Source organism: Delphinus delphis, chromosome 1, assembly GCF_949987515.2.
Source record: "Delphinus delphis chromosome 1, mDelDel1.2, whole genome shotgun sequence".
In the NCBI taxonomy this organism is placed as follows: Eukaryota; Metazoa; Chordata; class Mammalia; order Artiodactyla; family Delphinidae; genus Delphinus; species Delphinus delphis.
The window spans coordinates 147,073,872-147,101,113 of NC_082683.1; the positions used below are offsets into that span (position 1 = coordinate 147,073,872).

Consider the following 27,242-nt stretch of genomic DNA (forward strand, 5'->3'; position numbering starts at 1 on the left):
TGTGTGCACTTCTCATTTCAGAGAGGGCTCAGGGAACTCCAGGGTCTGCTGGGAGTCTCCAAGGAAAGCCCCTCCCCCAGCTGCCCCAGCCCAGCCTCCAGGGCCTAGACAGCCTGCCCGCCTCCTGGAGAGGACCACTCACCCTCCACTTGCTCTTGGCAAAGTTCTTCTGGATCTGGAGGCTGACTGACGGGTAGATGTCCCGGTGGAGAGCTGTGTTTCCGTTAATCCTGTGGACGTGGAGGGGACCCCTGGCTAGTGGTGGTTACAGGGACTCAGCCAGGGGTTGGGCAGGGGGCTGGGCATGCAGGTCCAGGGTAAACTGAGTGGACTGCCTCAGGACAAGGGCAGCTGGAGCTATGAAGCGGCTGGAGGCAGGGCTCCTCTTTCCGCCGGGCAGGCCATAGGGGGTCTATGCTTTAGAAACTTGCTTTAGAGCTGGGTGGGCAACCTATAGCCTGTGGGCCAAATCTACTCATTGCCTGCTTTTGTAAATAAGATCTTGCTGGGACACAGACGCGCCCGTTCATTCAGCTGTGGGCTATGCTGCTTCCGAGCTGCAACGGGCAGATTGAGTGGTTGCCATGGAGACGATACGGCCAGCAAAGCCTAAAATATTTCCTATCTGGCACTTTATAGAAAAAGAGTTTACTGACCCCATCCCCCCACCCCATGTCAGAGGGCGTTTGGGCTGTCACCATCCTTTGGCTCAAAACTTTGCTCAGAACCCACCTTCTCCTTCCTCAGTAAAGCCACCCAATCAATACAGGCTGCCCTTTTCTTGTCCCCTCAGCCTGTTATTTATCCATCTCTAAGTGTCCCTCAGACACTTGCCACGTACATAGTACTTTCTAGGTACTTAGGGACCCAGAGAAGTAACAGACGTGACCCTGATCGCTAGGGGCTTACAGTGTAGGTTTGAAGCCTTGTTTCATGCCATGAACTAGAGTAATTCATGGTGAGCTGTGTAATGGATAAGGAAAGACGGGAGGTCTGTCCAGATTGCAGGAGGCAGGGCTTTAGAGAAGGACAAAAACTGCTCTGGAGCCTGAAGAATGCTACATCGATTACAGGGCATTCGATGTGGTGAGAATGGTATGATCCAAGGTGTAACTTGGGAAAAACTTGGTTTGGAAGGCGGGGGAGGGCAGGGAGAGCAATATAGCTATTAGGCCTTTCTGGAATACAGAAGGTACGCTGGGAATCCTGAGAAATGCAGTTGGAGGTAACGGGTCAGGCCAGATTAGGGAAAACCTAGGCTTGCTGTGGTGGCAGTTGGGGAGCTTGTAAATTTTCCAGCAGGGGTGTAGCATGAAAAAAGAAGTGTTTCAAGACTTTATTTACCTGCTTTACCAATTGGTTGCTTTGTGATTGTTCTCAGCGCACCTTGCATGGAACAGACTTTGATCCCAGAGTAAAATGATGCTCTTAAGGACAGGGCAAAGTTACCTGTCTAGCTGTATCTGCCTCCTGAACTTGACTAGACGACCCAGCTGCCACCATTGGGTCAGAATCCACTTACTTAAATGCTATTTTCTTCTCTAGCTAGATCTGGTATGTGCCCTTTGGATGTCACACAGTAAACAGCTAGGGCAAGCGGACTCCAGGGAAACATGCTGTGAACGAGTCAGCATGGTGTTTGCGGAACAACAGGTGAGGGTCTAGAGCCCATCCCCCGTTCCTCACTCACCAGGGGTGCCTCAAGGCCTTCTCACAGGTGTACCGCTCATTTGGGTCCTTCTCCAGCAAGTGGCAAATAAAATCCTTGGCTGGGGGAGCAATCAAAGATACAACAGATAAGGACCAGATTTCATGACTGATGGAAATTCACTTCCAGGCTGGTGGGTGGCACTGAAAGCTTTAGCTCATCTTCCGAAGAGGCAATTTTAAGAGTCTTGAAAGAGAGAAAAACCAAACCACCTAACAACAACCCACCACAAACCACCAGAAAGGCTCTATGCAGCCGTGTCACCCACCCAACACTGGAGGCACATCTCTGGGCATGAGGCACCAACGTGCCTGATGCCATGCGGGTGCACGTTTGCACCAGTCAGGGGCCAGCACCGCACATGGGTACACGTGTGAATGCTAGCTTATCCCAGCTCTGATCCCCACTTAATGGACCCAACAACAAACACTGATAACCTTCCCACACACAGACATTGCAGACGCCTGATCTTGATACGTGAAAGGCGAAACTTGGCCTTGCTTTTGCCACTCCTGCCTGGAACACTCCCTTGTGCCTGGCTCTGCCCTCCTGGCCCCTCATCTGAACCACCTCCTCCACTGTTACCAGACATACTGCTGTTCTGCCTCCAGGAAAACAAAAGCATTAACCTGAGATGCGAATCACTTACTTGGCCTTTGACCCAGATGAAGATTTCTCCACTTTCCTTGGAGCCTGTTCTGTTAGATTCCCCAGGGACCGTCAAGAGCCAGGACTGGCATCCTCTGTTAAGCTCTTGTCTCTTGGCAGCCTCTGCCTTGAGCCTGTTATTTTGTCCTTCACACTGGCTGGTCTTACCTGACTCAGAAATGTCATCCCAGAACGGAGACTCAAACTCATAGTAGCCCTCCTTGATTTTCTCAAAAAGCTTAGACTCAGTGTCTTCATAGAAGGGGGGATACCCACACAGCCTGCAGTGGAATAGGAAGGTACATGCTGCTGAACGACCCCATCCTCCCTGGGCCAACGTCTCCCCTCTGTCCAGCCTCCCACTATATACACAGGCAGACAACATAAAGGTCCCCACCAGCAGTGTGACCAGGACATGGGTCTGCCTCTGATTCAGGAATGATGCAGGTTCTGTCAAGTGTTTATGCAGGAGTCAAAGCTTGGAACAGGCCACCCTGAAAGGCCTCTTTGAACATTGTATCCCCCAAACCCTCACCACCTCTCCACATACTTCCCCTGACTCTCAGATGATATATAAACTATTTTTAAGAAGGATGGTAGAAATGTCCACTTGAATGTAAGTTTCATGAGGGATTTTTTTAGGCTCCTTTGTTCGCCATTCTTCAGTAATTAAACCACTGATTGGCACAGAGCAGACAGTCAGTGAATATTTGTTGAGTAGATGAATGACGAGAAGCATTATTCAACATAAGCTGAGGAAATAGAGAAATGCATCCACACTAAGGAGTAAATGACTAATCACAGGTTATTTTCCTAAGAGCAGAGTTTGCTATAGGTGAGAAGGGGTGCTGGGGAAGAGGCGGTGAGCAGGTCTGGAAGGGAGAGCCTGAGAACGTGTGGAGAGGAGCAGTGACCGGGTTCGAGTTCATCCAGGCCATCATTTTGCCTTGGGCTGACGTTGCCAGGAGACAAATCTGAGATGTGAACATTTTGCCCACTTGGCTTCTAAGCTTAGCTTGGCTTCTCCCTATTTATTGCTCATTCCACAGAGTGGGACTCAATGCATTTATATACAGTAAATGGGGGTGGGGTGCTTAAAGAGGGAGTGCCATGTGGCTGAACGGTGGGTTCACACTGAGCTCTGTTTTTATAACCTGGTGGAGATCAGGACAAGAGCCTTTGGAGCTGTGTGCGTAAGTGTGTGTGTGTGCGCGCGTGTGTGCGTGCGTGTGTACATGCACGTGCTTTGGAGGTGGATGTTACTCAAGGAGCTGAGATGGGGAGGAGAGAAGAAAGGGTGAGCAGGCTCTGAGATTCCTCAGGAACTGAGCCAATGCCAGCTTCTACTCACAATATGTAAGTGATGACTCCAATGGACCAGCAATCCACAGCCTTGCTGTAGGGTTTCTGGGCCAACACTTCCGGAGCTGCAGCAAACCAAAGGCAGAGTCAAAGCTGAGCAGGGGCAAGAGAGAAGGCTGAGGGGTGAGGGACAAGTGTCAGGACGCAGCTTAGCGAAGAGGACTAGGGTAGCGCCTGGGATAGTGTTGTTTTTTAAGACTGAAAATTCCCCTAGGGCAGGGATTGTGTCTTTCCCAGCAGACTAAATCTTCCTCTGTCAGACTGAAAGTTCCCATGACAGGGCCTATGACTCCCCCATCAGACTGGGGATCTCCAGGGCTGAGTACTCTCTGGAGGCAGGGCTTATATCTCCCCACTCAGATGGGGGACCACCCAGTACAGGGACCTTGTGTCTCCTTGCAGACAGGAAAATCTGCAAGGTAAAGGCTGTCTCTCCCACTAGATTGGGATCTCCCTGAAAGCAGAAGTTCCATTAATTGAGGACTTCCATTGAGTAGTAACTGTCCCATCAGTCTCCGTTACCTTCTGAGGGCAGGGCTTAGTCTACCCCATCAGATCAAGAGCTCCATGAGGGAATGGGCCATGTCTTCCCCTGATTGGGAGCTCTAAGGCAATAGTGAGCTGCTGCTGCATTTATCCCAGATACCAGGGATTTGTATCCAATGGACTCAATATGTGCTGGTAAGTGACCAACCTCTCTTTTAGGGAGAGAGAAGCTTCCCTCTGTTGAGTCAGGGTTCTTCTTCCCACTCCCAGCCCCAATCAGGTGATGAGTGGTTAAGAGGGAAGGGGCAGTAGTGGACGCTCTGAGTTTTGGCTTTCTCCCTCCTAGATCCCATGAATGCTCTCTCCTGGTACCCTGCCTGCTCTCACCTTTTGGGGGGCCCTGGAAGCCTATAGGGCTGTTAGGCAGGAGGCCCCACTTCTGCCAGTTTCCTAGGGTATTTTCTTGGGTGTATATTTGGGGACCCATATTTGAGTTCCTCAGATTCAAACACAACACTGTGCCTCCAGGATACCACCAGTTGGGGGGCTGAGGTCTTCTCCAGACTGGGAGAAAGTAGAAGGAGGTCTAGTGGCCAACCTCTCAGCAATTTACTGATCTCTGGGTTTGTGATCTTTTCTCTGTCCCTGGTCTAGATAAAGGCAGGGAGTCTGTCTGCAAAAGTGAGAGCAAAAGTATAGATAGGAGGAGTGGGAAGGCTCAGGGGTAGGATGCCTTTGAAGATGTAGGATTTGTGAGCAGGAGGGTCCAGATGGATTGGCTGGCCCTAAACCTCATAAGTGACTGTACTACCAGGATCACCCCTGAAATTGAACCCTGTCTCCTTACAACAATCCTTCTTCATGAATAACATCCATGTGGTGGAGTGTAGCCAACTGGTCAACCTCCCTTCTGTTCCTAGACTCACCCACGTAGCCTGGGGTCCCACAGGCAGTGGACATGACACCATTCTGCTCCATCTTGGAGAGGCCAAAGTCTGTGATCATGATCTTAGAATTCTCCTCAGGGGTGAGGTACAGCAGGTTTTCAGGCTATGGGAGAAGAGAAATATCATGTAATGCACGATATAATCACATGAAACAAGCATCACTTTCCTTCCCCTGAGGGAAGGAAATTTCTTAGGGAGCTGCATCCTGTGCTTCTGACTTCAAAGCCAGACTAATCTCCCTCCATTCTTCCTTCCTTCTTCCTACCGGACCTTCAACCCCTCTAACCCAGCACCTTGAGTTTTGGTTTTGGCCCTGACTTTGCTTAGCTTTATAACTATTAATGTACTAACCCTTCCCTCTTCTCATCTCTAACTACCCTAAGACTGTTTTGCTTGTTGAGGAAACCAGCCCTTAGTTTATTTTCTCTGATCTCTCTAAAGTCTGGTAGGTGTCTGTTGCAATGTTGACTTTCAATAAGTATTTATTAAATTTGACTGTGGCTAAATTCAAGAAATGTATGGATTATTTTGGTAACCTAGTAGGGTGAGGCCTAGTGAAAAGTTCAGGAAAAGGCTGAGGTGCAAATGAACAATGATTGTTGTCACCCAAGATTTGTTTTAGAATCTGAGGGATGAGCTAGTCTAGCCCTCTCATTTTACAGAGCTTAGACTTCCCCTGACTCATGTAGCTTCCTAAAGGGTCATTCCCTGTTTCCCATTGAGGGCCCCGCCTTGGCACCTTTAAGTCTCTGTGGACGATGCCATTCTCGTGGAGGTATTTCACTGCTGACAACACCTGCTGGATCACCAGGCTGGCATCCTTCTCTGTGTAGACACCCCGTTCCAGAATCCGGTCAAAGAGCTCCCCACCAGAAACACTGTGGGCACAGGGGCAAGTGCAGGAATCCAGTACTTATTTCAGGTCAAAGGGACATGAATTCATTTGTTCTGTAGCCCTGGGGACACAGCTGTGGTGGAACAGGCAAGTACCCACAGACTATGATTTGAGGGGTGCAGGGAGAACTACTCCAACCTCAGAACACATTCTTTGGATACCTGGAATGATATCACTAGTGAGTCATTTATTTGGGTCAACCATTGACCTCTCCCTGAAAAGTTTTTTTTTAAATGCAAAATGCCTCTGGTTAGGGTTTTGCAAGAAGCCAATAATCAACTAACACAACATTGTAAATCAACTATACGTCAAAAAAAAAAAAATAATTGCTTCCTGTGGACACGTTTCTTAGCTGCCTTCTTTCCTGGCCTAGGACACAGGAAGCCATGATGCAAGGGAGAGGTGAAGCTGAAATCAGACAAAGTAGAAAAGAGAAAGAAGTGCAGATGAGGCTAACTGGGCTTATGCCAGGATTTCTTTCTTCATTTTGGAAAGTTGAGCTACCTAAAGCTGAAATTATGAGGTAGAGTCATATAGTGACTCTAATAGTAATAGTGTTTTTAGGCTCACATGGTATGGTATCTGAGGATTCAGAGGAGCTTTAAGGTCAAGTCCAACCCCCATGTCTTGAACGTTCTCTCCACTATTTTTGCCAAGTTTTCTAGACAGTACTGGAACACATCAGTGGCAGAGAACTCACTCCCTCCTAAGACAGACTGTTTTATTTTTTGTCACTTTCTTACTATTTCTATATATTATGATGCAACCTGATTCCCTGTAGTTGCTGCAAGTGACACTGGTTGTGAATATACACACGTGAGAGCACCATGCAGCAATAAGGAAGTAGCATTTCTCTAATCAAAATGCACACCATCCTACTCCTTTTGTTTCTGTCCTGAAGCTCTGGGCTCTGCTATGGGAGCTAGGGGCCCATGAGAAAGATACTCTTTGTACACAGGTATGAATTCCTGACTCAGACTGCTCTGGGTCCTGGAGCTTGTGCTCTAGGAGGCTTGACATACTTTGGTGACATCTAAACCTGCCCACCTTCCTACCTGGATGACTGTGTGCTAATTCTGTTGACTTGGCCTCATGAAGGTGCCACATGGTCCCTGCTTACTTGTGAGTGCTGCTCTGGGCCCCTCCAAGCTCACTCCCTTTACTGCTTGCTACCACCATTCACTGGGCCTCAGGTGACCCCAGGAGTGAACAGCCTGAGTCAGCTCATTAAAATTTCTGAGGAATTAACCTACCAGTCAAAAACATTGCATCCAGCTGTGCTGAGATTGTCGGGTGATGTGTGTGTGAGTGTGAGTGTGTACTTTATACACAGAAGCATCTCTGAGCCTAAGGCTGAGCCTTCAGGAGCACTGACCCACCCTATAGCAGTCACTCTCAGGCATAGCTCTTATTTGGATATGACAGTGACATGGACACCTTTCTGATGAGGTACCATTTCTGTCCTACCCATGGGCACACGCACAATACCAGCTTATTGTTAACACTGGGTGTCTCTCTTTTGAGAAAGTCATTCTTTCTATTGAATTGATATCTCTCTACCTGTGGCTTCTACTCTCACAGTAATTTCACCCTGGAGGATGTTAAAATATTTAATGCCCGGTTAAGAGGACATGGACTGACTGGTCAAAATGGACTCAAGCTATGGTGCCAGAGAAGGGTTCTGGAGGCCTCCTGCTATGCCAGGCATTACCCCTTCAATTGTAGGGTTGTGGGGAGGTCCAGAAAGTTGGGGGTATAAGGAAGCAGGGAAGGATGGACAGGTTAGGGCCACAGCTATTTGCTGACCGGTAGGAAATATTTTAACAAATGGTAAGGTTACACTGGTACATACCAACTCAATCATCAGCCCTAGTTTTACCCCTCTGTCCACTCAGGACAAATCCATGACCAGAAGGAACTCTTGGCATTTCAGGGTCTCTTGCACTAATTCTTGATTTGTCTTTTAATCACCATCTTTCCCTCATCACTGACCAACCTCTTCTAGTCCTCTAAGGCCCCGCAAGACATGTGTGGAGAAGCAGGTCACCTTCTACTTACAGCTGCATGACCAGGTAGTAGTGAGTGGTGCTCTCATAGATGTCCTCCAAGGTCACGATGTTTTCATGCTTGATCCTGAGGAAGAGTAAGGGTAATGGAGAAAGACATATGGTTCAGGTTGTCCAGACAAAGAACGCAGATCTAGCCCAGCTGGACTTTTATTTCTTTCAGAGACTATTGTTGACAATGTTTAGGAAGATAGGGTCCTTGTGAAGCCTTCCTAATAAGTAGGCAGTCACAAAGAAATTCCAGAGAAAAGATTCCCAGAATGGTGTTCAGTTCATATTTTTGAATGGGTAATTGATCCTCGTGCCTTCAGGGAACAAATACTTCATTGTTACTCCAGGAATCTCTTTAAACTTTACCAAAAGAGAAAGTTAAAAGAACTGAGGGAGGCTAGGGGAGCATCGATCACTAGGTTATTCTACAAAATGGGTATCCAGGTCTCCTTCAGAAACATCGCATGAAGTGTGATCCCTCAACAGGTGGGATTTTGGTTAGCTAAGCCTCCTCATGGGTAACCACGGAGGACGTGCTGCAAAATTATTGTTCCAGGATATTGTGAGAAGTAAGACAGATGCTCATTTTGAGGGTCAGTTCGGTGGGATGCCTTAGATCAGTGATTCTTAAGCAGGGGCTCTTTTGTCCCTGAGGGGATCTTTGACAATATCTAGTGACATTTTTGACTGTCACGACTGGGGAGGGGGGAAGTGCTCCTGGCATTTAGTGGGTAGAGACGGGAATGTTGCTAAACATCCTACAATGCTCAGGAGAGCCCTCAACACAACAAAGAATTAGCTGGTTTAACATGTCAAGAGCAAAGTAAGAGAGTAGCACTGACATATATACACTACCGAATGTAAAATAGATAGCTAGTGGAAAGGAGCCGCATAGCACAGGGAGATCAGCTCGGTGCTTTGTGACCACCTAGAGGGGTGGGATAGGGAGGGTGGGAGGGAGACACAAGAGGGAGGAGATATTGGGATACATGTATACGTATAGCTAATTCACTTTGTTGTACAGAGGAAACTAACCAACATTGAAAAACAGTTATACCCCAATAAAGATATTAAAAAAAAATAAAATGTCAATAGCACTGAGGTCAAGAAACCTTGCCCTAGATTACCTTTGTCTGGGATTACTCAGAGGCTGAGGCAAGCAGAATTATCATATTAGCTGCGGGGCTGGTTTCTAGGCAGCATCTCTGTGCATGCCCATCCAGGAGGAAAGTCTCTAAGAAGTTTTACTCAAGGCTGTGCAGCACAAGGGTTAACTTAGACTCGGAGTCAGCTGGACCTGAGTTCAGGTCTGACTCAGGCACTTACTAGCTGGGTAACCTTGGCTGGTTTACTCAGATCTTCTAAGCCTCACTTTCCTTGTCTGTAAAGTACATCTTTCCCATAGAATTATATCAGGATGAAAAGAGATAAGACGTGTAATATGCTTAGTACAGTGCCTGGGGAAATAGAAAACACATAATCAATAGTAGCTAGCATCTTTAAGATATTAAAAAAAATACAGACCCCATGCAGTGGCTACATGATGGATTCAACTACATTTATAATCTGACGATGCTAACAGTAATTTATCGATGATTCACTCACTGAACAAATATTTATTGAGCACCTGTGTCGTTAGGGACTGGTGATACAATGCAATGATAAGAAAGACCACCTTAGTCCTTGCTCTCAATGAGTTTACAGTCTCTACCCTAATCTCCCTGAAGCCCAGACTTATATCTCTAACATCCTACCAGACACCTACCTCTATGTAGAGATAGGTGGATATTTATTTATATTCAATATATTGCAACCAATTTCTATTTCCTCTCAGCCTACACATCCTTTTCATTTGCTATCCCAAGTAATGATATGACTGTCCACATAACAGCTCAATCTCAGGGTCTTTTTTTTTCTTAAATTATACATATATATTTTATTTACACTTTAATATGTTTCATGATAAACAATTTTTTTTCCGCCTTAACCATTTTTTAAGTGTACAGTTCAGCGGTATCAAATACGTTCACATCGTTGTGCAAAAATTACCTCTGTCCATCCCCATAACTGTTATCGTCTTGTGAAACTGAAGCTCTATGCCCATTAAACAATAACTCCCTGTTATTCCTTGCCCCCAGCCCCTGGTAACCACCTGTCTACTTTCTGTCTTTATGATTTTGATTATTCTAAGTACCTCATATAAGTGGGATCATACAGTATGTATCTTTTTCTGACTGGCTAATTTCATTTAACATAATGTCCCCAAAGTTCATCCATGTTGCAAACAAACTGCAGAATCTCCTTCCTTTTTAAGACTGAACAATATTCCATTGCATGTATATCCACATTTTGCTTATCCGTCCATCCACTGATGGACACTTGAGTTGCTTCCATGGTTTAGTTATTAAGAATAATGCTGCTATGAACGTGGGTGTACAAATATCTCTTTGAGATCCTACTTTCTCAGGGCCTTTTTAATGCTTTTCTTTTTTACACTCCTACCAGCCAACCCCTAAACCTAATCACCTCTCTCTCTGAAAAATTTCTTGAACCCAGTCTTCTTGCCGCCACGTGATCTTGCCACTACCTTTGCTTGCGTCCTCATCCCTTGCCTTGATTATTGAGAAAGTCTGGCAATTGGTCTCCTGTCCTCTAGACTGGCATCCTCCAATCCATCCTCCACCACCATGCTTAAGAGGGATGGCTCTAAAATATAAATCCGATCATGGGACTTTTGACTTAAAATCCTTTGATGACTTTTCTTTGCCCACAGAATAAAGTCAACATTCTTTATCACGGCATCTAAGACCCTTTATTATCAGATTCCACTTGACCATTTTAGTTTCATCTCCTGTCCCTTGACGGTACTCACTCTCAGTACAGGGGCTTCCAGTTCTAACTCTCCCCTAACATCCCTTGCCCGTCCATGATTCTGTGTTAAAGTTGACACTACTCTTGGCCAGACTTCCCTTTCTGTACTGCCCCTCCTGCCTCCACAAAATTCTACTCATCCATCAAGGTCTGTCTTCTTTGAAAATGTACCTGAAACACATACTCGTGAAAACACACATATAGGCAACCTGCATCTCTGTCTCCTCTGAACTATGCCTTTTGCTGTGTGGCTCACATCCAACGGGACTGGTGCTACTCATGGGCACCTTTGACTCTGTTCACAAAATGCGAGCTCCTGAGGGTAAGGAATGTTGTTGGTTTCATCCTTGGGGTCTTGATGCCGAGTAAACTTTTGGTTCACCATAGGGGTTCCACAAGGGCTTATTTCATGAGTCCCACTCTAAACAGTTGACGATATGTTAGTGTCAGCTCCCTCATGATAGTCGGGGTGCTGAACCTGCATTTGCTTTGGAAGAAACTGAGGCTCATTTCCAAATCTTGTGCTGCTTCCTTAATTATTGATTCTTCCTGGTGTTGGCCTTCAACTGATTTTTGGTCATTTGAGCTAACTACCCTGGGGTTTATGTACACAAACCAACTCTGCTATCAGTTGATCACTAGTTAATTTGCTGAAAAAAAAAAAAAAGAAAATCAGCTGTCTGGCTAATATAGCTGATGGATCAAACTGACCCATTAGCTCAATCGAAGGGAGTAATACCTTTGGGTGTGGAAATTCAGCCCCAGTCCTTCTCGAAGGTAATTTGTGAAGGAAATGTTGTGATCCCACGGTTGCACTCGACCAACCCTAGGACCCACTCACTTTTTCAACACAGCGATCTCATTCTCCAGGCTGCTGTCCCGGAAGGCAGGCGACTTTTTGATGCACTTCAGGGCAAAGAGCTTCCCAGTTACCCTTTGCTTCACCAGGAAAACTTCTGAAAAAGCTCCTCTGAGTAGAAGACACCAAGAGATAAAAATTATTACTGGCCGGTAGAGAGCATTGCTGGAGGCAAAATGGGTAGATGAAAGAAGGTGGGACTGGTAAGTCATTTCATTCTCATCTGGGCACCCCGAGGAGCCGTATCCATGGCAGACCCCATCTGACATGGCCTTGTGTTCTTTCTTTCACCTGTCACGTGGGAAAGAAAAGATTCTATTACAGACTCAGGGACTAGGCGGCTGCCCTTGCCTAGTTCCATAATTTGATAATGGTTCCCCTCCACTTGGCAAACCCATTAAAGAGAGGCCACTGCTGATCTTAGCGAGGCGGCAGTGATAGCTCTTGCTCTCCCGGCTTCACTATGCTGCCCAAGGACGGCAAGAAGAAGAAAGATGCTGGAAAGTCGGCCAAGAAAGACGGAGGCCCAGTGAACAAATCTGGGAGCAAGGCCAAAAAGAAGAAGTGGTCCAAAGGCAAAGTTCGGGACAAGCTCGATAACCTAGTCTTGTTTGACAAAGCGACATATGAGAAACTCCGTAAAGAAGTTCCCAACTGGAAGCTTATAAACTCCAGCTGCAGTCTCTGAGAGACTGAAGCTTCCTGGTTCCCTGGCCAGGGCAGCCCTTCAGGAGCTCCTTAGTAAAGGATTTTTAAGCTGCTTTCAAAGCATAGAGCTCAAGTAATTTACACCAGAAACACCAAGGGTTGAGATGCCCCAGCTGCTGGTGAAGATGCATGAACAGGTCCCACCAACTGTACACTTTGAAAAATAAAACTTTATTAAATCAAAAGAAAAGAGAAGCCACTGCAGAGTCAATTTACTTGGCTTCTCCCAATGTGGTGTGCTGTGTGGTCACTGTGTGGCAGTTGGAAGTAGCACTGGGAGACAGGGCTCTGACAGTGAGAGAAAAAAGACTCTTGTATCTGTTTTAGATACCGATGATTGCCCTGAACCAATGATTAGCGGCAAGGGAGGTGAGCATCCTCTCGCTCAGTAGGATCTGTGAGGACAAAATGGAACTCAGCAGCTCTGGGCAGGCTGTCTGAAGACAGAAATGATGGAACCCAATGGGAACACAGGGTAGGATTCCGAATTGCAGGCTTCTTGGTTCAAGGGGGTCCTCTGGAGACAAGGCCATAACAGCAGTTAGCAAATAGTGGATGCTGGAGCCTGATGGCCCACGTTAGAACCTCAGCTTTTTGGGTAACAAGTCACTTAACTTGCGTATGCACAGTTTCTTCATCTGAAAAGTGAGAATGTCAATAGTATCTGATTCATAAGGTTGTTTAGAAGAGTACCTGAGTTATAGACATAAGTGCATAAAAGCTTTCCTGAGATCTAGTAAACTACATGCGCTAGATACTATTATTCTTATTAGTACGATTATTATTTGAATACCAGTAGGGAGAACACCTGATTGTCACAAGAGGCGATAGAGTTTAGGTGAGGAAATAGCTGAGCCATCCTCTCCCCTGCCATCTGGGGATTCTAGCATGAAGCCCCGATAGCAATCAGGCTTGTGTAAGGACATTCACAATCTGCATTAGAAAATACTTGGTGTTTCCTGTTTCCCCCAGCTGCACTTGGAACTGAGTTAATTAGAGCCTTCAGAGCTTGCTCTATTCATTCATTCATTCATTCATTCACTCATCCCTCTAATCAAGATTTATTGAGCACCTACTGAATCTTAGACACTAGAGATAAAAAGGGAAGTGTTTCTGCTCTCAAGGAGCCTGTAAATTAGTGAAGAGCACAGACAAATGAGCAATTAACATTCACTTTGAAAAATGTTATTAGGCATTACATGAATACTTGTTGAGCTGACAGATCCTCTCCGTGTTAGGCACTGGGATTCGTATTGGTCTAGCTTAGAATCTAGGGTGAGAGACACAGATCAGCGGGAAGTATTATGGACCACAGAAAATGCACACTTAAGACAGGGCCTCTGCTATGGTTGGGCGGTTACACACTGTACAATTCCAGCAGATGCCATCACCTTGGAGCCACTGTACCTTTTCATACTATAATTAGAAGAACATTTTCGCTCTGGACAGCAAGCTAGAGAAAAGGGCGTTTTTCCCTAATGTGTCCAAACTGACCGCTTGGGATGGCGGAGAAACACATCATTTGTGACCCTCTGACTTAAGAACACACTGAGCTCAGTTTTAAGGGATCAGTGAGAGTTAGCCTAGGGAAAAAACAAGTTGGAAGTGATGTTTCAGGTGGGGGTGGGGAAGAAGCAAGAGAAAAAGCCTAGAGGTGCAAAACAGCAGGGAGAGGCAGGGCTGCCTCGGGTAATCCAGCCTCTTTTGCTAGAGTGTGAGGCAGGGAATGAGGGGAGACAAATGTGGATAGGCACCTGGTCCTGTGCCTGGCAGCATATGGAAGATAGTCAGTGTTTGTGTGATGGATGGATGGATAGATGGGTAGATGGGTGGATGGGTGGATGGATGGGTAGGAAGTTTGGACTGGGATTATCTGTGTGTTCTACTCATCTTGAGACCCCACTTTCCTTATTGTAAAAGGAGAGTTGAACCACATGGCCTTAAAGATTCCTTCCACCTGTGATGTTCTTGGGTCCACCTTCAGATTTCTCCCCTTTCACCTGTATCTTTAGAACCACACATGGATGGTCCCCTGATTTCAAAGCTGATACCCACTCTGGGTCCACTTGTAAAATGAGATCAAACCTTCCTGGGGGACCCTGCAGTTTGTGGTATCTCCTAGGGTTGTGCAATGTTGTGGTAATTACTGCTCTTTGGGCTCAGGCAGCCTTGCATTGTGCGTATGTGCGGGGGTGGGAGGTGTGGTGTGTGTGCGTGTGTGTGTGTGTGTGTGTGTGTGTGTGTGTGTGTGTGTGTGGCGGGGGCAGGGGAGAGGGATTAGAAGACTTAATTGTGCCATTTGTCAGACTGGGGAGCAGAGAGCTAGTTTTGAGTGGCCAAGGTTGCTTGGGTCAGAAGGCGAGATGGGCAGAGGCTTCAGAGCCAGGAGCAAACGCTTGCCGCAATAGATCTTGATTTGCGTTTCCTGCTCTGAATAGCTCTCTGCTCTTGCTGGGAGCCTGGGTGATGGAGAGGAAGGGAGGAACCAAGAAGAAAAATCTCTTCCTTGGCAGTGAAATGAGGAGGCCTGGGACTTGGGTGATGTACCTTCTGTAATGGACAAGTTTTGCCCAGTGTCCCTACAGCTACCCAGGGCCCCGGAATTGTGGGTGGCATCTGGGCAAATTTCACAAAAGCCTGTTTTCCCTGGTAGGTTGTTCCAGAGGAGCTGAGGACTAGAGGAAAGGGGCCTTTTTCATGGGATTCTGGTGCTTCCTGAACAGGGGAATCAGCTCTGTCTAGCTGCCCCCTCTGTGGAGAGCACCTCACCTGGGTAACTTTGTGGGGTCTGCAGCCTGGGGCTGCCTGTCCCCATCCTGAGCACCACAGAGGTGACTTCTTCTTAGCTTTTGTTCAGCCTTAGCTGCTGCAACAGCTGTGACTTGCCCTGTCTTGTCCACCTGCTTCCCTCAAATTAGTGCTGGGCTGGGTACATTAGAGCCACCAGCAACATTTAAAATACAGATGCCTGGGACTTCCCTGGTGGCGCAGTGGTTAAGAATCCGCCTGCCAATGCAGGGGATACAGATTCGATCCCTGGTCCAGGAAGATCCCACATGCTGCGGAGCAACTAAACCCGTGCGCCACAACTACTGAGCGTGTGCTCTAGAGCCCACAAACCACAACTACTGAACCCACGTGCCACAACTACTGAAGCCCACACGCCTAGAGCCCGTGCTCCGCAATAAGAGAAGCCACTGTAATAAGAAGCATGCGCACTGCAACGAAGAGTAGCCCCTGCTCACCGCAACTAGAGAAAGCCTGCATGCAGTAATGAAGATGCAACACAGCCATAAATAAATAAATAAATATATATATATATTTATAGATGCCTGGCCACTGGGTCCTAGCCCCTTAAATTTCAGCTTAGTAGTCTGGGACCAGGAACTTGTATTTTTCAAAAATTCCCTAGACTAAGATGATTTTAGGGAATTATTCATTTTCTTGAGTGTGACAATGATATTTGTGAACATAGAAGAAAATGCCCTCATTCTTAGGCAGGGCCGACAGAGGACTCAGAGGTGATGTGTCATGATGTTTCAAGTTGTTTACAAATAGTTCAATGCAGTGTGTGTGAGTGTGTGTTTGTGTGTATGTAAAACAAATTAGTAAAATGTTAACCACTATTGAATTTAGGTGGTGGGTATATCGGAGTTCACTGTACTATTGTTTCACCTTTTCTTTTTTTTTTTTTTGCGGTACGTGGGCCTCTCACTGTTGTGGCCTCTCCCATTGTGGAGTACAGGCTCCAGACGCGCAGGCTCAGCGGCCATGGCTCACGGGCCCAGCCGCTCCACGGCATGTGGGATCTTCCCGGACCGGGGCACGAACCCATGTCTCCTGCATTGGCAGGCGGACTCTCAACCACTGCGCCCCCAGGGAAGCCCTCACCTTTTCTTTACTTAAACATTTTCACAGTTAAAAGTTAGAGGCATAAGCTCCCCAGGGGGCTCCAATGTCCTCCTGGGTTTAGAAGCTGCTTGGCAGCCCTCACTGAACTCTGTAAGGGTGGCATGTGCTGCCTCTCAGAATCCTATAGCACAAATCTGAGCACTTGGTGAGTACGCTCTTGTCAACCTGGGCTTATTTCTCTCTCCTTCTCTGGATTTTTGGGTTGCTTAGCAAATCATTTCAGATTCACTCATGGGCGTTGTCTCTCTCTCCTGCCCCAAATCCCCTCTCTAGCCACCCGCAACTTTACAATGGCCCTCCATGGAGGGTGGAGGCTCTGATGACCATGGCGGCCGCTGAGATCCCCCTGTGTGCGGAGTGTCACCCTTGCCTGGGATGGGAGGGCTCAGAGGCCTCCTCTCAGGGCCGAGCTGACTCCTTTACGGCTGCAGAGAGAGTGTAGGCAGCTGTCGCTGCCTGAGGTCACTGCCTCCTAGCCAGGCGGAGGGAGCTAAACTTAGCCAATTTGGCTAAAGGGAAAGCTGGCTTGAGTGGACAGCCCACTAAGGGCCCCTCATGTCCCCAGCCCAATTAGCCCAGACTAATTGGCTGACCAGCTTGGGTTCTGAGGCCTTGGGAGCCGGTGGCCTGGAGTGGGTGCCAGCCTGTGTCAGAGGCTGTGACCTCTCGGAGGAGGGGTGGGACTAAGTGGAGAGTCAATTCCAGACAGGCTGTCTCTGCTCCACCAGCCATGTAATCATTGTCAAAGGGGAAGGAACAGACACCCCAGAGGCTGGTAGGAGTTTGGCTACAGTGTGACTTTATTTTTCCAACATGGTACTTAAATATGGAGCAGAAAGGATGGTGGTGGTGGGAGCCGATTCAGGTGTGTGTAACCCATCCACTCTCCAAGCCTCAGAAGCTCCTTTTTCTGTCTATAGCAGACAGTGGGTTTGACCTGTTCACTGCAGGGGGGAAATGAGAAAGCTGGGTGAGGAGGCCCAGGAAGGTTCTAGAGTCACTGAGTCTCCAGAGATGCTCCAGAACTCCTCTTTCCTGCAACCAGGGCAGGACTCACAAGTTGTCACAGATCCGGAAGCAGGGCAGGGGCCTCTGGGATGAAGGAGGCAGAACCCTGGGGAAAGGCTGGATTGTCCTCTGTATTACCCCAAGGTGCCTTTCCCTCATCTACCCCCTGAAGCCCCTACTCTATTCCCTGAGAGCTATTGAGATAGTGTTACAGCAGCCTCAGCCCAGTTTATCATTCTCTGCTGGCCCAGGATGACTCTTTTCCGACTCCCCACAGCAGGCAGCCCGGCCACCCTATCCTCAGCCCCAGGACTCACGATCCCAGCACTTCCATGAAGATGAACGTTTTCCGGATGTTGGTGGTCTGTTTCTTCCAGGAACTGCAGTCATCTTCTTCCTTCCGACCCATTGCCTCCAGAGTTGAAGCTTCTGCGGATGCTTGGTTTGAGGAAGGGAAGAAAGGGTCTGATCAGATAATTCCTCCAATCGGATGAGAACAAGTTGTAAAAAGAATCTAAAATACATCCTGCATGTAACAACTGGAAGGAAGGACTGGAAGCAAAACCTGGGTAATTGGCAAAAATAAGACTTATTCTCTCCACTTGCTTTTTTTTTTAATTTTTTTTTTTTTTTGCGGTACGCGGGCCTCTCACTGTTGTGGCCTCTCCCGTTGCGGAGCACAGGCTCCGGACGCGCAGGCTCAGCGTCCATGGCTCACGGGCCCAGCCGCTCCTGTGGCATGTGGGATCTTCCCGGACCGGGGCACGAACCCGTGTCCCCTGCATCGGCAGGCGGACTCTCAACCACTGCGCTACCAGGGAAGCCCTCCATTTGCTTTTTAAACTACCAAGACAAATTTTATTGACCGTCTACTGCATGCCCATTGTGCTTGCCCCATGCTCATGGAATTTAGAGTCTAGTAGTGGAAAATCCACTTGGTACAAACATACGTAAGCGCGATAAGACATACACGAATGATTAACATGGGACTATCCACCTTGAAGGCATCTGGGCTGTTTCTTAAGATACCAAGTAATCGCCCAAGTATTTATTCAGACTACCGGGTCAGCCGCCCTTCTTTCTATTATCACAGCTCTGATGCCACCTCCAGTCATTACTGTTCTTAACTTATGGGTTAAATGAATGAATATTAGATGAATGAGCATGGTGTTTCCTCTGCAATTCCCACCACATTTAGCACAGTGCTGGAAAAACAGTTATTCATTAAAATCTGAGTTGAATTGTGTCCTGATTGTACATGAGTTCTCTCAATACCATATTTATTCAACAGTCAACACCTACGATGTGCCAGGGGCTGTACATATATGTACCCTGACTGTACCCCTCTAAATAATACCTTCGGTAAACTCTCCCTGTCGATCAATATACGTCATCTGTTTCCTGTTGGGACCCTGACTGATGTAATGAGAAATGGAGAACCAGAGAAGTGGTCTTAGCTTCTCGTGAGGTAGATAGAGCAGATCTCAAATCTTTTATAAGGATGATTCAGAATGATTATCTGAAGATCAGATAATCTAGCCAAGGTTAGAGAGCTAATTGTTTACAGTCTAGATTTCTTAGGCAAGACTAGGAACAGAAGCTATGCATCCCTCACTGTATCACACTGCATTCTAGCCCCCTGACACCTAGCTCTAATGTCTTAATTAATGTTTTTCAATACGTTTTTAGACAAATGAGTTCCTGTTACATTTCATTGCAAGGTAAAATTACTTATGGTACTTAGTGTATAACCCGGTGGTCAGGTGAAGAACACGGGTGAGGGCTCTGCCTTCCTAGGGCCGGGAGGCTGGAGGGGTCAGGAAGCGAACAAGTCAGCTAACATGTATACAGTGACAAAGTGTGGGTAGATCATAAAAGAACAAAACCCGAGCTTGTTAGAGGGATAATCAGGAAGGGTCTTATTTAGATGAAGGTCAGGGGAGGACTCACGTCATAAAATAGGTTCTGTGATACAGGGGGAAACCTTTTCTGCCTTTAAGTGACAACTGTGAGGCTTAAGACCCTGGAAATAAGAAGAATGTGACACAAGGATGGTCCTTGCTAGGAGGAAGAGGTGTGGAAAGACTGACGATTTTGGCCCAAGTGGATCCTGAGAAGGAGATGGGGAGACAGACGGTGTAGTTGTCAGAAACACACATCTTGTTTTCACCCTCTTGTAGTAAACATCCATCTAGGAATGGGGGAGATCGGTGACATGGGTGGAGGGGCTCCCCAGGACTCTGCTGGTGGGAGACCCTAAGCCTTGGAGGAACTCTGACTTCAACACATTTAACAGTCATCATGGGACAGGCCCAGATGGGGGAGGTGAGTGAGTCAGTGCCACATGACCTGCAGGGTCAGAAGTTCCTCAGGGCCTGTCGGGGCTGGACCCACGGCTGACCAAACTCCATGCTCAGTGGCCTCATGTTGTTAGCTTGGAATTGACCACAGTGGGAGTATTTACACCATGGGAACAGGCAAACGCTACCATCAGGGCTTCTCCTTCACTCCCCGCCCCATCCCCCAAGAATCAGACGTTAAACGTTTACTGGCTCACCTCTGTCCACGGCCCTGGTGAGGGGATATAGAGTTGCTAGGGCTCCTGTCAACCAGGGTCCAGAAGAAGAGACGGCTACAATCAGGGCTTCTCACGTGGAAGCAAATGTCTGGAATCAGGCCTTTAGTGGAGGATGTCGGCCTGATGCCCCAGGGGCCAGATGGGACCAGGCACACCTCAGAGGTGGCTAGTCAGCCTCTGTGAGTTCTCAGGGATCTGAGGTCCCTGATAAGTAGGGGGCCCTCTTCTCCCCTGCCACAAACAGGTCAAGTAAGTACCTTATAACACAAAAGGCTGCCTTGAAAATAGAACAGGAGGAGAAAAGACCATCTCAAGGCTGTGTTTTCCTGAAAGATACTGAATCAACCAAATGAGACTCTTTATTAAACCTGAGATGCTATAATGGACAAGTTCAAATGTAAAGTTGCCCTTTGTACCATTTTTGCTGCCTGGTAGGGTGGGCATTCCTGGGGAAGATTTTATAGGAAATAAAGAAGCTACATCTTCTTTGTACATTTTAGTCTAGGGTGTAAATGTGCAACCTGGCTATATAATAATTGGTGGCTGTTATTATGAAAAGCACACGTGGGAAATGTTAAGCATTCTTTAGCATTCGATACAGCTGAACGTAGACCTGGTGTACCCTTGTATCTCCAGGCCCATTTGCTGATTTGTTCCTCTTGGCAGGATGGCAGCCCACAGGGACCACAGCAGTTCAGGGCACAGGCAGGGGCCAGAGGAGGACTCGCCGGGCATACAATGGCGGGCTGATCTTAAACTTCGAGGGCACGGTCTACAGGGTGGAGACAAATGAACCCTGACTGGCAGAGATTGCTTTGGGGAAGATGAAATATTGGAACAGAGGGCTATCTTTAGCCAGATACGATTCTGCAGATTCTTAGACCCAAATCTAGCAGCTTCCACTTATCAGAGCTGTGCTTGGACCAATTGCGTCTTACTGTATAGACACAGGGCAGCTGAGAAGTCTTGAAGGATGTAGGGGATGAGGGCCAGGGGCTGGACCTTAAAAGGAGCCTATCAACAGGATTAGTTTGTGTGACTCCCTCTCTGTGTCTCCCCTCCACAGAACAACTGGGCTGTAGATGCCCCTTTTCCAGGGAAAGAGCCAATCAAGGGCCTTCTTTCCAGCACAGGCCCATCAGTGGGGCGTGCGTCACTCCCCCTTCTGAAGCCTCCGTGGATTGATGGGTCCACTTTCCAGGAAGCATCGCCACCACATTAGCAGATCTGTACTCACTGTTCCTTCTTTCCCATTGCTCTTAAATAGCTTAAAAACATAGTATTCTTAGCCTAAGCTTGGCTATAAGAAAACATCTTTCCCGCCCACCCCTCCTCCCATACACTCAGCTCTAAAAATTTAGTTCCATCTTCAGAGACGCATGGAAAGCTCAGGGACCCTGATCTGAAACTCCACTTCATTCCCACCCCTCCTTGACCTTGGAGAAACCTCAGGGCCCCGGTGCCCTGTGTGCTGGGGGGTCTAACTGTGGGCTCTGAGATGGGGGGCAGGGGTGTTCTATTGCTGCATCCTGCTTCTTTCTCTGAAAATCCTCCATCTCCTCTCTCGACTTCTGTAATTGAGGCCCTTTCAGGGAAAAAGAAAAATTCCGAGAAGGTTGAAACTCCAATATTGCTCTCACTTGGTTCTAAAGTAACCCCCACAGGGCAACACCAGGCTCCTAGTTCCTGCTCTGTTGTATGGTCTTCCATATGACAGATGACCTTCCTGATCTCTTGGGAAAAAGTTCCATAGCTGGGGAGGAGACTACAGAGGGAAAAGTTATTCCTAAAGGGCAGGCGGCACAGTCCTGAGGTGGACGCTACCCCTGAGTGTGGCGCTTTCTGAGCTTCTGGGAATAGGCGGGTGGCATCCAGCCTGCCTACTTATGAGTTGCTGCGGAGAGATGCTCAGGCTGTGAGCCCAGGAGGCAGGCACGCTTCACATGCTTCTTTCACGGAGCGTTGCTGTCCTTCTCTCCTTCCCAGGCTCCAGCTGGTCACAGGGGCAGCGACTAGCCCCAGGCAGAACCCGAAGGCACGTGACATTTATCTTCAGGGCCCTCCTCGTTGCCATCACCATATTACGTAGGTACCAAGTCATGTTATGACCCCACCCTGCCCAGGACCCTCTCTCTGGACACTCACTCCTGCCTGCCCTGGTCCACATGGCCTCTTTAGCCAAAGGTTACTATCTTGAGTCATAGCCACTTAAGACTCTGCTCTGAGGTGCTTTTAAAAAATTAATCAACAGGGCTAATTGCTTCAGAGTGTCACCCCACCTGATGAGACGTCCCAGAATCTCGGGGGCACCATGTTTGAATCCAGAGGCATTCAGTTCAGTCCGATCCAATGTATGTTTCCCAAACCCACAGTAGATTCCTAAGCTGGATACGAGTAAACTAGAGGAGATGGACACATGGAAGGGGAGAATCTTCGAGTAGCATCCCTGCAGCCTACAACTCCGGATAATGGCTCTCAACTCTGCCTATGGGAAGAGCCTTCTCCAGTGCTCTCACTTGAGGCTTCTGAGCAAGGAGGCATGAATGACTTGGAGGCATGGTGGGCAAGCCTCAGAGCCTTCCTGCGGGACCAGGTGTGGCTCCTTTACTGACCCCAGAGGAATTTGCCCACCCTAAGACCACTTCTGGGGTTCTCCATTCCTTGAGAGCATGACTCCGAAAGGACTGTGTGTCTTGGGAGGGAGGTTATCAGTTGTCTTATAAGCACATGAGAATGTGCTCCCTGTCTCCAGGTTGGGACACACAGAATCATGGCAATATATAAATTGTTTGGTTATAAAGGGGCCTGAAGACTAAAGCTGGGACATTCTCTTTCCTGGGTCTGGCCTGACACAGTTTCCTGGACTCTGGCCTATATTGGACTTCTCATCATCCTCTGGGTTGAGAGGCACCCTGGAAAGAGGTCAAATTCTGCCTCCAGTCTTGGCTCGGCACCAGGAAGTGTGCAGCCCCAGGCAGATCACTGTACATCTCTGGGCTTCCACCTTTCTCCTTAGTAAAAAGAGGAGAATGGACTAGATTAGGGTTCCTTGACATTTGTTTTTTAGAATATTAGTCCTAGGAGACTCTCTGTAAGCAAAGCAGATTTGCTAACTGCCCCTTCTTGGAGATTCATGTTCCGTGTTAGCTTATTAAAGGCTCTGGGGGCTGTTAAAGACACCTGCTTCATGCTCTTTAACCTAGAGTGTCCCTCAACTTTACTAGACTGTAACTGTAAATTCTTTCCTTTTGCAACACTTACTAGCATCCAGAGAATCTATGGTTGCTCAGAGCCTACTGGGGAAAGTGGGGACCGGGCCAGCTCTGATGTTCTGTGATTGTATAAATGAGCAATAGATGAAATTTCCAGCAGCCTGCTGTCATCACTCCCAGCCCTGCTCTCCTCCTGGTGCACAGGCACGTGGCTGGGTCTGTGTGTGCCATCAGAACCTACTTCCAATTCATAGGCTGCAGCTGAAGTGGCTGGTCAGCTTGCCAGAGCTCGGGCTCTGGACCTGAAAAGCTCCTGAAGACTTCTGGCTGGACAGACCCTCCCAGGAACACCGGCTCCATCTCCGGCCCTCCCCCTAGTCTGACATCTCCAAGGCCAACTGTGCATGCCAGTTTCTGTTCCCAAAATCACTGAGGAAGGTCATTTTTCAATTGCCTCCTGCAGTTTATTTCAGGCTCAAACCCACATTTAAGTTTAATCAAACCCTGCTGCAGTGACAAGCCAGAATTCTGTGCTGCTTTGTTTGGTGGCTGAGGGGTTGACACATAAGAGTCACTGGAGAGAGCTGGGTGTGTTACTTATTCTTAATGCGCTCATTTTCCTCATCTGCTGAATGGGACTAATGATCCCTGCTCTGTTTATTTCCCAGGATTCCTGGGGGCTTCCAGTGCATCAACAGGCATGAAAGCATTCTGTAACCTCTAAAGTGCTGTGCAGTGAGCCCACTTTATAGGCACGTGGATTAAACACTGAGCAGAGAGAGGGGAAACAAACAGTTTAAATAGGGGTGAGCACACAGCAGGAGACGTGAATCTGCTGTTTCCTCAGCTGGTCTCGGCTCCCACATGCCTCTCAAGTGTGACCCGCATCTCACTCTGATTCTAAAGTGTTTGAAGACGTATCATTTTTCATACATGTAGCCCTGAAATGCAAACCAACTACTTTATCAACCAAGAAGGCAGAGATCTGTTGGAGCACAGAGTTAACACTGCCTGGGTTGGGTTTCTCCATGGGCTGGTCTCCACTGGGGTACTTTTCTAAGCAGGGTTCGAGAGTCATAGGTGTAACTGTGTGTCTGCCACACGCTGCCTTTAAGACCCACTCGCACGCAAGAGGCTCACTGTACTGCGCCCCCTGGAAGGTGAGAGGAGAGACCTCCACCCGGGGAGACGGAACAGGAGGAAGGACGGGCTGAGCTCAGAATGGCTGTGGCAAGAGCCACAAGAAGCTCTGAGTTCCCAGCCTCCCCCTCCCCCTCCCCCGCTCCAGGACACGGGTGTGACGGTCATCCACAACCCGTGCAGCTCCCTGGCACCATCACCAGCTTGCTTTCCACGGGGGTAGCTGCTCACCCCCAGTCCCCTCGCCCTCGACCGTGGCCATGCACCAGCACTTGTAGGGCTGGCACGCAGCCCGCTTGGAGAGAGCTGCCCCCCCCACCCCCATTCATGCTGCAGCCCATTCACTCCGCTGCCTCTGGCAGGCTGCGGCTGGGCCCCGTCACTCAGGGATATCAGTTTAGTCCTGGCCGCGTGTACGTGCGTGACTGGGGCACAGGGGGTCAGGGAGGGGCTGGTCTCTCGGAAGGAGATTCTTTGTAGTCGCAGCCAGAATTGCAGAATTGCTCCCAGGCCCTAAGGTATTCGCTGCCCCAGACTGATCACCTGGGTGATCCCCGTGCTGGGCGCTTTACCTGCCATTGTCTCATTTAATGTCTTTCAAGGTAGGTATCGGGTATCGTTAACCCCATTTTATAGTTGAGGTACTGATGGGTAGAAATATTAAGAAAAATGCCCCAAATCAAACAGATAGCAAGTGACAGAGCCGGGCATGAGCCCCAGTCCATCAGACCCCAAAAGCAGTCTCCCTGTCCCCCACCACATAACCTGTCACCTCTTTCCTGCGGGTGGTTGTTGGAATTTCACTTACCTCCGCCCTCATCCTTAGGATGCTCTCCTGTAATCCCACCAACCAACTGATTCCCCCTGGAACGCATGGCTGGCTCGGATGATCTGGGGAAGGTTGGATCCCGGGAACACTCAGATTTCTCAACACTGACTCTGGGGCTGGCCATCTGTCTCTTGCCTAAGTGGCTTCTGGCTCCAGCTCAAACCTTTTCTCACTCTAACCTTGAGCTTCTTTCCCAAAGTTTTGCCCTATCTTTCTGAAGAGTGCTCTTAATACACAGAAAAACACCCACACTCACACCTGCACCGTAGCTATCTGTAATATCACGGAAAGGTCACCGACTAGGTCAGAAGATCTGGGTTCAAATGCTATTGTCATCAAATGGATTTCACCAGTATCCAGCTTTGCCTTGTAGAGTCTCAGTGCAACCACTCTTTGCCCCACCAGCCCAATGGGCTTGTCTTAAAGATGATTAATTAAAAGCACATTACTCAACTGTAGAGTGTGGTTCCCATATCAGGAATTACTAAGCACTTTGTATTATGGCCTATTGGGTCTTGTCTTTGGCCCTAGTTAAGCTTAAGTCAGTAGGACTGCCAGGGGCCGGGCTGTCTCCAGCCTCTGATCTGGGAAAGATCACCTCCCCACCCAAGATGGAACCTGCTTGACTCTCTTGACCCTTCTCAGAGATTTTCCTCCTCATCAACTGATCTGGCTCCAGAGCAAGCAGCTGGCCAGCCACGCACTGCTGCTAGAACAGCAGCGAGAGCCCCGGCAGCCGTCCCCGGGAGCCTCAGGGTTAATGTTTGTGCGTCAAAGTTACGTGGAAAGAAGGGGCCACAGTGCGGATGGGGGTGGTGGTGAGTCCAGACCTCCTTTTACCATTTTTACCGGAGAACTGAACTAGGGAAGTTTAAAGACAGAAGGGAGAGAGACTTGCCCCTGAGGAAGGTGACTGACAGCGGTGTCCCTGCTGAGTTCTGCATCCTAACGCAGCGGGGGACAGGAGCGGGCTCTGGGCCACAGACCCTGCCAGGAGGCACTGAGGCTGGTCTGCCTGCCTTGGGTCTGCAGAGCCACTGACTGCTTACAAACCTCCTTTTTGCCCACTGACTCTCCTAATCTTCACAACAACCTAGACAGGTGGGGAGAACCAAAACAGGGCATTGCCCCATTTGACAGATGGGGTCTGATAGGTTAAGAAATGAAGGCTGAGCAGGAGGGAGGGGTGCAAGGGCGCTGGAGGTCCTGACACCCTGCAGATGGACAGCCCCTCCCAGGAACAGAGCCCAGAGGGCTGTCCCTAAATGCAAGCAGGCATGGCAGGAGGGTCACATACAGATATTTTGCTCCCTTTTCTTTGCCCAGGAGTGCGAAAGGTTCCCACTCAAGCCAACCCTGAAGTGATGGCCAGATAATCTCCGCAGAGGTCCTACCCGGACACCCGTTCAGACTTATCTTCCAAGGCAGCTACAACTTCCCCTTGATACCTTGAGAGTCAGGCAAGACAGGAACTGGGGCTGAAATAAACACCCAAGTTGCTTGCAAGAGTGGCTCTTCAAACCCACTCTCTTGGTGCCACGAGCCTCCCGCTAAACAAAGAAACCTCCTCAAACCAAATAAAGAAGCAGGTTCATCTTACCCAGGGAATCCGAGAGAACGGTGCCCGTGGCCCTCCCACTCCAGCTCCTACAGGTCTGTGAGGATTAGCTTGCTCCAGCGCTTCAACAATAAACCGAATTAAAGGGGAGGAATGCAGGGGTTTTCTTTCCTAGGACTGTAACCAGGCAGCCTTAAAGGGGAGGAAAAGTAGCTAGGGCGGCTTGCATCTCTCCTTCCTTTCCTCTGCCTTTCCTTCCCTCTGAGCAGATCCAGAAAAATCCTTTTGCAAGGGGGCCCTTTTATGCTGTGTGTGTGTGTATGTGTGTGTGTGTGTGTGATTGTATTTGCATGGAAGTGTGTGATGGAGAGAGGGAAAACATAAAAGGCAAAAACAAAACATCAAATTGAAGGTTTCCATTGGCCTGAATGGGGTGATAATAGAAAATCAGAGACTGCCTGCCT

At 48.4% G+C, this 27,242-nt stretch overlaps 1 protein-coding gene and 1 pseudogene across 1 annotated transcript in view; one reads left to right on the forward strand and one right to left on the reverse strand.

Annotated features, from left to right (window-relative positions):
• The window catches only part of CAMK1G (calcium/calmodulin dependent protein kinase IG), a 28,995-nt gene extending 2,066 nt beyond the window's left edge, over positions 1-26,929 (reverse strand). Inside the window, exons 1-10 of the mRNA XM_060010079.1 lie at positions 26,821-26,929; positions 17,779-17,899; positions 11,816-11,944; positions 8,105-8,179; positions 5,891-6,029; positions 5,131-5,254; positions 3,708-3,783; positions 2,525-2,637; positions 1,691-1,769; positions 143-230 (exon numbers count right to left, since the gene is read on the reverse strand). Coding sequence (XP_059866062.1) covers positions 143-230; positions 1,691-1,769; positions 2,525-2,637; positions 3,708-3,783; positions 5,131-5,254; positions 5,891-6,029; positions 8,105-8,179; positions 11,816-11,944; positions 17,779-17,870 — 915 coding nt within the window. The 5' untranslated portion in view covers positions 17,871-17,899; positions 26,821-26,929. The remainder of the gene's footprint in view (positions 1-142; positions 231-1,690; positions 1,770-2,524; positions 2,638-3,707; positions 3,784-5,130; positions 5,255-5,890; positions 6,030-8,104; positions 8,180-11,815; positions 11,945-17,778; positions 17,900-26,820) is intronic.
• LOC132424282 (small ribosomal subunit protein eS25 pseudogene) lies at positions 12,297-12,674 on the forward strand (annotated as a pseudogene).
• Positions 26,930-27,242: the final 313 nt, after the last annotated feature.